Source organism: Oncorhynchus keta, chromosome 15 (assembly GCF_023373465.1).
Source record: "Oncorhynchus keta strain PuntledgeMale-10-30-2019 chromosome 15, Oket_V2, whole genome shotgun sequence".
Lineage (NCBI taxonomy): Eukaryota > Metazoa > Chordata > Actinopteri > Salmoniformes > Salmonidae > Oncorhynchus > Oncorhynchus keta.
Genome location: NC_068435.1, coordinates 15,411,123 through 15,423,939, shown reverse-complemented (window position 1 = coordinate 15,423,939; position 12,817 = coordinate 15,411,123). Strand labels below are relative to the sequence as shown.

General features: G+C 43.9%; 1 protein-coding gene across 3 annotated transcripts in view; it reads left to right on the top strand.

Annotated features, from left to right (window-relative positions):
* Positions 1–5,449: 5,449 nt before the first annotated feature.
* Positions 5,450–12,817, top strand: part of LOC118400379 (small conductance calcium-activated potassium channel protein 2-like) — a 55,550-nt gene continuing 48,182 nt past the window's right edge. For 2 of the 3 annotated variants that reach the window (XM_035797187.2, XM_035797188.2), the window contains exon 1: positions 5,450–6,745. In XM_035797187.2, the coding sequence (XP_035653080.2) occupies positions 5,453–6,745 (1,293 nt within the window). In that variant the 5' untranslated portion in view covers positions 5,450–5,452. Of the gene's footprint in view, positions 6,746–9,412; positions 9,500–12,817 lie in introns of those variants that run through there. The other variant, XM_035797189.2, reaches the window with a different exon arrangement.

Here is a 12,817-nt window from a genome sequence, read left to right as displayed (position 1 = left end):
ACTACTCTCCCTCATGATTCTAATGCTCTCCTCTCCTGATTCTACTATTCTCCTCTCCTGATTCTACTACTCTCCCTCATGATTCTACTACTCTCCTCTCCTGATTCTATTATTCCCCTCTCCTGATTCTACTACTCTCCCTCATGATTCTACTACTCTCCTCTCCTGATTATATTATTCTCCTCTCCTGATTCTACTGCTCTCCTCTCCTGATTCTACTGCTCTCCTCTCCTGATTCTACTATTCTCCTCTCATGATTCTACTGCTCTCCTCTCCTGATTCTACTATTCTCCTCTCCTGATTCTACTGCTCTCCTCTCCTGATTCTACTATTCTCCTCTCATGATTCTACTGCTCTCCTCTCCTGATTCTACTATTCTCCTCTCATGATTCTACTGCTCTCCTCTCCTGATTCTACTGCTCTCCTCTCCTGATTCTACTACTCTCCCTCATGATTCTACTGCTCTCCTCTCCTGATTCTACTGCTCTCCTCTCCTGATTCTACTATTCTCCTCTCCTGATTCTACTGCTCTCCTCTCCTGATTCTACTATTCTCCTCTCCTGATTCTACTGCTCTCCTCTCCTGATTCTACTGCTCTCCTGTAGTAGAGATTCTACTACTCTCCTCTCCTGATTCTACTACTCTCCTGTAGTAGAGATTCTACTACTCTCCTCTCCTGATTCTACTACTCTCCTGTAGTAGAGATTCTATTACTCTCCTCTCCTGATTCTACTGCTCTCCTCTCCTGATTCTACTGCTCTCCTCTCCTGATTCTACTGCTCTCCTCTCCTGATTCTACTGCTCTCCTCTCATGATTCTACTGCTCTCCTCTCCTGAATCTACTGCTCTCCTCTCCTGATTCTATTCTACTACTCTCCTGTAGTAGAGATTCTACTGCTCTCCTCTCCTGATTCTACTACTCTCCTGTAGTAGAGATTCTACTGCTCTCCTCTCCTGATTCTACTGCTCTCCTCTCCTGATTCTACTATTCTCCTCTCCTGATTCTACTACTCTCCCTCATGATTCTACTCTCTCCTCTCCTGATTCTACTACTCTCGACTCTCTCTTCTCCTGATTCTCTACTCTCTTCTCCTGATTCTACTATTCTCTACTACTCTCTTCTCCTGATTATACTACTCTCTACTCCTGATTCTACTACTCTCTCTCTGCTCCTGATTCTACCACTCTTTACTACTCTCTCTTCTTCTGATTCTACTACTCTCTTCTCCTGATTCTACTACTCTTCTACTATTCTCCTGTAGTAGAGATTCTACTATTCTCTACTACTCTCCTCTCCTGATTCTACTGCTCTCCTCTCCTGATTCTACTATTCTCCTCTCCTGATTCTACTACTCTCCCTCATGATTCTACTACTCTCCTCTCCTGATTCTATTATTCTCCTCTCCTGATTCTACTACTCTCCCTCATGATTCTAATGCTCTCCTCTCCTGATTCTACTATTCTCCTCTCCTGATTCTACTACTCTCCCTCATGATTCTACTACTCTCCTCTCCTGATTCTATTATTCCCCTCTCCTGATTCTACTACTCTCCCTCATGATTCTACTACTCTCCTCTCCTGATTATATTATTCTCCTCTCCTGATTCTACTGCTCTCCTCTCCTGATTCTACTGCTCTCCTCTCCTGATTCTACTATTCTCCTCTCATGATTCTACTGCTCTCCTCTCCTGATTCTACTATTCTCCTCTCCTGATTCTACTGCTCTCCTCTCCTGATTCTACTATTCTCCTCTCATGATTCTACTGCTCTCCTCTCCTGATTCTACTATTCTCCTCTCATGATTCTACTGCTCTCCTCTCCTGATTCTACTGCTCTCCTCTCCTGATTCTACTACTCTCCCTCATGATTCTACTGCTCTCCTCTCCTGATTCTACTGCTCTCCTCTCCTGATTCTACTATTCTCCTCTCCTGATTCTACTGCTCTCCTCTCCTGATTCTACTATTCTCCTCTCCTGATTCTACTGCTCTCCTCTCCTGATTCTACTGCTCTCCTGTAGTAGAGATTCTACTACTCTCCTCTCCTGATTCTACTACTCTCCTGTAGTAGAGATTCTACTACTCTCCTCTCCTGATTCTACTACTCTCCTGTAGTAGAGATTCTTTACTCTCCTCTCCTGATTCTACTCTCTCTCTCTACTGCTGATTCTACTGCTCTCCTCTCCTGATTCTACTGCTCTCCTCTCCTGATTCTACTGCTCTCCTCTCCTGATTCTACTGCTCTCCTCTCATGATTCTACTGCTCTCCTCTCCTGATTCTACTACTCTCCTCTCCTGATTCTACTGCTCTCCTCTCCTGATTCTACTGCTCTCCTCTCCTGATTCTACTACTCTCCTGTAGTAGAGATTCTACTGATTCTACTACTCTCCTCTCCTGATTCTACTGCTCTCCTCTCCTGATTCTACTGCTCTCCTCTCCTGATTCTACTGCTCTCCTCTCCTGAATCTACTGCTCTCCTCTCCTAATTCTACTGCTCTCCTCTCCTGATTCTAATACTCTCCTCTCCTGATTCTACTGCTCTCCTCTCCTGATTCTACTATTCTTCTCTCCTGATTCTACTACTCTCCTCTCCTGAATCTACTGCTCTCCTCTCCTGAATCTACTGCTCTCCTCTCCTAATTCTACTGCTCTCCTCTCCTGATTCTACTGCTCTCCTCTCCTAATTCTACTGCTCTCCTCTCCTGATTCTACTGCTCTCCTCTCCTGATTCTACTGCTCTCCTCTCCTGATTCTACTGCTCTCCTCTCCTGATTCTACTGCTCTCCTCTCCTGATTCTACTATTCTCCTCTCCTGATTCTACTGCTCTCCTGGTGCTCGTTGTTCTTTTAACAACATGACTATTTCCTCTGTATCCTTGTAGTTTTATCCTATACCTTACATCATGGGGGGCTTCATTTTGTTGTCTTAGAAAATATCTTGTGATGTGGTCAATCTCGCTACTGTTCAAAATAATAGTTTATTTTTTGTTATTGTATCTTACCCCCTTTTTCTCCCCAATTTCTAAATCTTTTCTCTAACCTGCACCTGCTCTTATTACATACAACGTCTTCACTCTCTCACGGAGAAATCTTTGTCGCTGCATTGCTCTGGCTTCCTCTTTCTTCTTCTTTCACTGTAATTGCAGTCTTCTTATCTGCTTCCTGTGTTACATGTAACCCCTTCACTTCCCCTCATGCATGTTCTCTACACTACCATTTATGTGTTATTGGGCTTTCGCAGTATTTCTTATGGGATGTCACACAATATACTTCCTAACGCAAATGGCCAAGCTAAAAGGGATGGGTATCGGTATGTGGGCTCAATACAAGAGGAATTAAATAGGCATGGCAATCTTTTGTTTTTGCTAGAGAGAGAGAGGGTGGGAGGAGTGGAGTGAGTGAGTGAGTGAGTGAGTGAGTGAGTGAGTGAGTGAGTGAGTGAGTGAGTGAGTGAGTGAGTGAGTGTGTGTGCGTGTTTGGGTATGCGCACGCTTCTGCTTGTGTGTGTGTGCTCATGTTCGTGGACTTTTGAGTTTGTGTAAGAGTTGTAAAGTTTGATTTCATTATTTATGTGGCAGCAGTGACATTGCTTCCCAAACCAGCAAATGAAACTCCATCTTGCCAAGGAACCCACACAGGTCACAACGACCAATTACTTAATGAGAATGGTCAGGTTTCTAATGTTCCAAATTCCTGCAGTCTTTCACAGGAGCTATAAAACAGTGTACGCAAGCCTTCCCTCAACTATTGAAGGAAAGAATCCACATCTGCAGTCTGAGCCCCATCAAAACTCAAAATGGTTGACACAGCTTTGGAAAGTATTGCTTATTATTAAGAAGTACTCCTAATGTATTGTAGCGACCCGCACAGACAGCTGTGTGTTTGTTATGTGTTAGGCTAGGAGGTGGTTGTGTTGTACTGACCAGTACCCGGTGTTCGCGGGGTCCGACATGTCAATCAACCTGCTATCTGCCAATCCCGGGAATGCCTGGAATGTTCTGATGCCGGGCATCCTGGTGGTTGGCGGAGTGGCGTGGAGGGGGGTTGGGCAGGGGGGTGGAGCATTGGAAGTTAAGACCAGGTTCAGCCTTTGTTCTCTCTCTCTTACGTCTGGGCTTCACAAGAGAAGGTCACGATTGGCTTGTGGGTTATCTGTCATCTATTTGGCGTGTGCTACGGCCCAAACAGTAGCCTGTGTAAAGTTGGTTTAATAAACCGTCAATTCGCAAACTCAAGCCTCTGTCTGGACAATTGTTCATTTATGATCTAGTCAGGTCATTACAGTATGATGAAAAAAGTTGGCTCCTTCTCTCTTGCCCACCCACTCAGCCTCTACATAAACTGTCAAAATGTCATTTTGAGTATTATGAAAAGTTGGGCCTATAGGCTATGGTCAGTTTTATTTTGAAATGTGTTTTCCCCTTCAAAATAGATCGTGAACAACAACCCCATCCCTTTCTGTCGTATCACTGGTCATGCACAGACCATTTGGGGTTTCAGCCTCCCCCTTTCCACTCTCCTTGAGTGCTGTCCTTCAGCTAGTTGACACGGTCTATTTTTGTCGCTTGCTCATAGCTAACTCTCAGAACCCTGGACAGCGCTCCCCCTGTCTCTGCCCCGCCTCGCCCTCGCCCTCCTTCGGATCTGTCAGCAGGTTGTCTCATAATGGTATACACAACACATCCTACCATGCTACCAGACAACAAAATGCTTTTATATAATTATGCTTTGTGTGTAACGCAATACGAAGGTGTTTTATAAAGCCGTTGTGACCACCTCTGGTTACACATTTTGTTGTGTTTGACTATGCAGGCTGTGCGTGCTAGATCATGACGAATTTTTCTGCATGGTAATCCAAAACCATGTCTAAGTCTTGATTAAATATTGAACACTGAACTGCAATTCTCAAGTATTATAACAAAGGAGGATTTTTGACGATAATTTAAAACAATTTCTCGAATGAACTATGTCGACCATGTGTAAACAAAGATGATGGCGCGTAAAGTCGGGTTAGGTGACATGGGTTTTATTAGAGAATATTATTAGGCCTTTCATGTCATGCTTATATTGAATGATTGAATGTGGGGATTTATAGAAAACTCGTATTATAGACCTATAAACTACCGTAGTGATACAACCGAGTAAGTAGTAATGGTACGATATTTAAGGGGCACATTTGGCAGAGACTATAAAAGAAGATTCAATTGGAGAGAAAGTGATCGTCTGCATGGTTGTTGTGGCAACAGTGGAAAGTCAATAGTCAAGATCCAATGCGTTAATAAACGATTGGCCTTATACTGTGTGGATCACTTTCATCCCTATTTCGCAATCGCATCAAATATGATAGATCTATTGCGCGTATTGTTTTCGTTAAGAATATCCTCTAACCTGTGTGCATATTTGGTTACCAATATTCTAACGAAGGCGGTGTTTTGTCCGTAAGGTGGCGTTTTAATGCAGGTCCTGGTCAATCCTACCAATGAGACGAGTCGGCTCTATTCTGCTGGGACTGATCGCAATGAACGGGTGTCGGAGCTATACAAGGCAAACGAGCAACCACAGCAAGACTCGGCTTTTAAGGGGATGCGGCATCGATACGCGGGAGCTGTCTATCAGCACCAAATCCCTGACGAAGAGCAAGGCAGCGCGCAGAGCCGAGACCCAAACCCAGTCTCTCCAGTTTTCAGTCTGCCGCCCCCTCCTCCGTCTTTCAGAGAGCGTTCAACTACCACCTCACACTACCAGAACCACGAACTGCCTTGTCTGAGTCAACCCTCTCGGAGAGGTATCCATGCCAGTCAGCCACAGCACGGCGAACCCCCAACTCTGACAAACCACGACATCGCCCAGCGACCGTCACACCGGGTCTGTGAACCCGACGGGCAGCCAGCGCACCTGAAGCAGAACCTTTGGGCCGCAGTCGGCTCGCAGCCGCAGTCGGAACAGCCTGTTAGTCAGAGCTGCCACTGCAGTTTTTCCGAGAAGGCGAACCTTTCTCACCAGCGCCAGCCCCTCACTCACCCGCCGCAGCCCTCCCTATCTTTGCCGCCGCCGCCAACATCGTCCTCTTTGCTGTTTTTGCAGGAATCTAATCGCGGGGAACATTTCCAAAGCAGTGCCAATTACCAACAGGCGAGCATCGTGGAACACTGCAGGGGAGGAGAAGGAGGAGGAGGGTACCGAGACCAGAAGCAGTTGTTGCAGCAACACTGTCAAAGACTCCGACACAGGGACCCCTCCCCTGAAGCAATCCGAACAAACTCGCAGAAAGGGCGCACAGTACATCTATGTGAGTCAATCGAGGCTAATCGGCGAGCATTCGAGTCCCAGGCTCAGGACCTGCAGCAGCTACAGCAACAGCCACTATTGCGAGCTCAACAACAGCTACTGGTGGGGAGCAGCTTGCCTATCAACTACTGCGCCAACGGCTCAGGAGAGGTATGTAGGAATAACCAGGCATCACTGCTGCAACAGCATCAGCAGCAGCAAGACGCACTGGGGCTATGTCCCCAGCTTCCGCAGCACTGTGACCAAGACTGCAATACGCCGGGGCGAACGAACCAAGCCAATCAGTCGCAACAACATTGCCTCGACTCCCGTGTAAACCCACCAACGCAGCCGTACGGGGGGAACTCGTCTGCGACTGGCAGTAGCAGCAAGAGCAGCCCTAACTACGGCTCCAGCTATCACCTGTGGCCGGAGAGCCCGCATAAGGGAGAAGACCGGATACTAATCGATCATTATCAGGTACATTTCTAATTTGCTCATACGCCGTTGAGATGTAATAATTAGGGTCTGAGAAAGCTGTAACCTGTAAATTGACTTCAACCTATAACGTTTCTAGTCCATGGCCACGCCTGCCACATAGTTTTTTTTATATAACAGCGCTGTATGTGGGTTATTTGTATGGATGGAGACAGTAGTTATATGTTTCACAGGTAACGTTACTAAGGATCTATGTAACTGTGCTACTGCTTCTTCACAAATCACTCATGTAACCTATGACACCCCCGCACGAACAACGCGCGCGCACACACACACACACACACACACACACACACACACACACACACACACACACACACACACACACACACACACACACACACACACACACACACACACACACACACACACACACACACACACACACACACACACACACACACACACACACACACACCTGTTCCATGTTCCAGGAACAGCGAGTCTTTTTTTTGCGTGTTGGAAAAATGTAATCTGTTCTCTCGCAGCCGGAGATAACTGTCTGTTGCATCTTCACAGTAGGCTTCTCTGACTTCTCTCTCCTGTTACACGTTTTGGCATAGTGCCACAGTTATGACAACACGTATTGTGTTTAAGCACCTTACCATAGTCCCGTTTTTCATTGGATGTTTTGTACTGCAATGTACAAACTAATGAAAGGTTTGGATACACAGACTGTGGAAAGCTAACCCATGACATAACATACATGTAGCCTTACAGTGAATTCAGGCTGGAAAATAAATGACAACATTTCTTTGCATCAGAGGTTGTGCTATTGTAAGTAATATAATTATTGTATTTATATATGGCTTTAAATCGTTTGAAAAATGTCCCTCTTGTGAATTTATATAGCTTTTACATTCAACTATAGATTTTCATATTGTGCATGCATTCTCACTCATCATAAAATGACCAGAATCAAAATGATTACAACTATTTTTGAATGACTTACATTATACAATCGTATTAAAAGCTTTTGTAGTCTATCAGACATGTTAACAACTACTGCAAGTATTCTGATACACTCACATACTTATCTATTCATGTTTCCCTCGAGCTTCCTGCTTCAATCTTATTGACTTGCCCTTAATGAGGTTGGCTCCCCCGTTTTGAAATGCCTTAAACAAAACAATTGTGACAGCGTGAGGCAGATAAAGTGTATACAATTACAGCATCCTGCACCTCACCCCGAAACTCAATAGCTGATCCATATTGATGGCAGTCTGATATTGTGTCCAGCCTCAATAACATTGGTGTTTTGAAAGGTACCTTGCTGGTCCCATTGTGAGCCTTGTGTAAGTACTCTTTAATTCTTTCTACTTACTGGTATAGAGGTGTCCCCTTGGACAGGACAGTGGCTCCGGCTGCTGACTGGCTCCTGTTGCCAGCCTGTATACCTCTAAAGGGAAGATGGGGTCACGTGTGTCATCGGCAGGATGGGTGGAGAGATGAAGGAGAAAGCTATTACACTATTACAGTAAAGCCTTTGTACTTCTCCTAACTGGTTATAATCACCCTATATGAGCTATAGGAGGTCAATACTGTATATGTCACCGTGCCACTGCCACCAACTTGATACCGTGTGATATATTGCTTGTATTTATATCGAGGCTATGCTGCTGTGTTTGCACCTTGTTGGCTTTTGCTTTTTTGCTCAGTTTTTTTAATGTGTTCTTTTCTTTTAAAAAAACAGAATCTTATCAAGACTAGTTGTTTTCCAAGAGTAGTCTAATCAAGTCTATCACTATTAGTGCAGTATTAATGTTGGGTATGTGATTAGACTTAGTTAATACAATTGTGTGATTCAAGAGCCTGTCATGTCGACAGATCCCCTATTTTGTTATGATTAGTGGTGCTGTTAAGGCTCCAACCTTTGCCAGAAGAAACGGATTTGTTGATTTAACTTCCTCTATCGGTCATCACCACGCCTCTTGTATCAGTCATCATCAGGCCTCTTGTATCAGTCATCATCAGGCCTCTTGTATCAGTCATCACCAGGCCTCTTGTATCAGTCATCACCACGCCTCTTGTATCAGTCATCATCAGGCCTCTTGTATCAGTCATCATCAGGCCTCTTGTATCAGTCATCATCAGGCCTCTTGTATCAGTCATCACCAGGCCTCTTGTATCAGTCATCACCAGGCCTCTTGTAATCAGTCATCATCAGGCCTCTTGTATCAGTCATCACCAGGCCTCTTGTATCAGTCATCACCACGCCTCTTGTATCAGTCATCATCAGGCCTCTTGTATCAGTCATCATCAGGCCTCTTGTATCAGTCATCATCAGGCCTCTTGTATCAGTCATCACCAGGCCTCTTGTATCATTCATCACCAGGCCTCTTGTATCAGTCATCACCAGGCCTCTTGTATCAGTCATCACCAGGCCTCTTGTATCAGTCATCACCAGGCCTCTTGTATCAGTCATCACCAGGCCTCTTGTATCAGTCATCACCAGGCCTCTTGTACAAGGCCCTTTGTTTTAGCTCCATTAGGCGTGCAGCGTCGTGCATGTTTCCATTGGTTACCTTCCCGTCCTCAAGCTCAGCGCAGCCAACACCTTGTAAGTAAACACACACCAATGAACAAGCATCACCCTCCTTCATTAACAGGGGTGGAACCCGGGCCACATCCTGTATGCTGGGAGTGAATGGCACGATCTCTGATAACACATTCACATTGTATTGGGGAGGTGGATGGGAAACACCATTTTCCTCTGCATCCGGCATGAAGGAGGGAGTGAGTACTAACCTAAAGGCCTTTGCTAATTTATTGTGGTTTTTCCCATTTTTTTGTTCTGCATTTAAGTGCTGCTACTCTACGCTCGCTCACAGAAATAGATTTGTGTTTCCATATTTGTTGCTATGGTGAGGAAAACCTGGCATTGTATATCTAGGCCTCTATGGCATTGTATATCTAGGCCTCTCTATGGCATTGCCTGCGTACAGAGAATGAAGGGAAAAATGCCCTCCAAGGTTTGACATACATTGTACACTCATATTGCTCATACACACATTGCACACACACACACACACACACACACTGGGCGACTGCTAGGGTCCTAATAGGAGACGGCTTCTTATCCGCTCAACAGTTCACATGGCTCTGTTGCGTTTCATCTGAGTGATTTTGCACAAGAAGAGGTGTATTGAATTACGTGCAGAGTCCAGTTAGATACAAAGAGTGGGGGGTTTCCTCAATAGCCCAGAGCAGTACAGCCATAGCCCGCCATCACTCTATATGTAAGATATTTTTGCTCTGGTTACCCAAGTGCAATTTGTCTCGTGTATGTTTGACCTCTGCTGCTTGTTCTGTGTATATTTGACCTCTGCTGGTTGTCTTGTGTATATTTGACCTCTGCTGCTTGTCTCATGCATATTTGACCTCTGATTCTTGTTTCCTGTTTTTAATACATGTTGTAACCTGACATTATTCTTTAGTTTCTATTTTGTATATACATGTTTTACTGTGTACACACACTCGCCATAGCACATTGCGTAACAAATGACCCAGGTTCATTTGTGGTCATTTTTGTGCAATCGTAGCCAAGTTAAGTCAACCACATAATGTATCACAGCCATGCATATGCTTGGTGGCTAATTATGTAATTGATCTTGCCTACGTCCTGTGTTAGGGCCATGATCAGTGGTCAGGAACTGGGAGAGTATGAATAATGGCACTGCAATTTGATATTGATCATTCATCATGAGATAGAGACTGGAAGAGCTTATCAGTGGGATGTGTTTCATTACATCTGCCATAGTGAAACCGTACCAGTTGGCAGGTGTTTCTGAAAAATTATTTTAACACTAGTTCATATTAAAGCAAATTGCAATTCACTGTAATACACTGTAAGATTGAATGAGATAGCCCTTACAGCAGAGATAGGATACTGTATGTCTCATTTCATACTACTGTGCCTCTTACACTAAATCAACTCACGGTTCCTTGACTGCACTAAAATATGCGTGTCTGAAAGCATCTCTCACCGTTGTGAATTACATTTAGCCCAGTTAGTGCATGTGTACTGTAGTGTGTTGCCATTGTGCGGCTACCCAGGCACTGTATTCCACCCCTTTGGTTTGAAGTCTTAACCTTAACTTAAGCTAAGGTCCTGGTGCCCTAAGGTTTTGATTTGACTGGAGACCACTTCCTTTTCTTCCGTATCAAACATAATGCTGCTGTTGTAAACCTCACCCAAAACCCTTGGGCAGATGAATACATATGCAGTCGAGTTTTCATGCTCAAACTGCCTTGAACCATTGTTTACAAAGGATACGAATATGAGTTTGTAACATTTCCACAGAGACCTGTGGTAGTAGGAGGATATTTAAACCCCTTTCACAATGAAATATGTATATTAGCTGTTTCTGCCATGGACTTATTATACAGACTGGGCATAGTGTGGTATTTATCAGAATTTATAGAAAGCAAGGAGAAGTATTCAGAATGCAAAGAATACTTACATATTTGTGTACCCATCAGAGAACAAATGCACAATACATGCCATTGTAATGAGTATCACAATGGTGAATAATTGTTTGCATGGTGTTAAAACCGTTGTTCTTACTTGCACATCATTCGAATGGGACTCTGTCGATCCACAGTCTCAGTTGATTGAAGCATTGCAGTACAGTATGATTTCATTAGTGCCTGTATATGTTTAGGAGATTGAATTGGATTGAGCATGGCGCATGCAATGCCAGGATAGTGGGTTTGATTCCCGGGACCACACATATGTAAATAAAAAGTATGCAAGTATGACTAAATCGCTTTTGATAAAAGCGTCTGCTAAATGGAACATGTTATATTACGTATATAATTGTGTTTGTATGCGCCTGTGTGTGCATGTGTGCATGCGAGAGAGAAATGCAGAGAGAGACAGAGTGTGTAGGCTACTTGTGTGTGGGAGGGTGTTAGCAGAGGTGCAAGTGCCCCCACAGATTTGTCCTGTTTTTTTTATTTTTCAGATGTTGAATTAATTACTAAACTTATTTTTTAGGCCCAGTTTTTATCAAAATGATTTATGAAAAATATCTGTCAGTGGTATTTTTTGGAGGGGGCACACTGACTGGACCAGTAAGTGGTTCCTTCCAAGGTGCACCACAGAGCAAAGATATGCTAGATAGGACACTAGATACTCTAGTGCGCTCAGACTGCATCGTCACAGATAGTACGATGGGACAGATATTTTGGCCGACATTCTGGACATTTTCTCATCAATGGAACATTTGTTCTTAATACAGTTTTCTGTTCCCAAAACTAGAATCTGTTATGAGTGGACAAGTTTTGTAGGCTTTACCCTTTTCTAAATTTGTTTATAAAATTGCATTGCTTAGAAGGATTGCAAAGGCAAAATGAGTTATTGCACATGCTTACTTCACAGAGTAGACGTCCTCAAACAGAAACATGTATGCTGGAACGTGCCAATAGGATCTCACTAGCTTGTGCTTGGCACTGCCTACCTCCTTGCTTGTTCTGCCCACTATTTGCTCCCATTGGAAATGACAGGCTGTGGTCAATCTTTGTTATAAAATCTTTGGTATCGTCAGTGGAGGAGGAGAGAAAGTGTCGAGTTACACACAGCGTTTGATTTGATTTTAGCTGCCAGTGATGGGCAGGCCTCACAGAAGGTATGTTTGTAAATTTAAGCTATTTACCCTATGATTCCTTCTTGATGAATAAATAAAACACTCATAACTAGCTATCGAGCATTTTCAGGTTTCAATCAAGTTAGAGTAGCTTGTCTAACTATCTTAGCTGGCATGCCTGCTGGCAAGGTTGCTAGACTTTAGAAAATACGAATTGTCTTTAATTCTTGGGTTATGATCAATTATAAACTGGGTGGTTTGAGCCCTGAATGCTGATTGTCTGACAGCCGTGGTATATCAGACCGTATACCACGGGTATGACAATATTTATTTTTACAGTTCTAATTAAGTTGGTAACCAGTTTATAATTGCAATAAGGCACCTCAGGGGTTTGTGATATATGGCCAATATACCACCGTGTTTCCCCTTACACCACTCGAGTGTTGCTTTAGCAGTATGCTTAGGG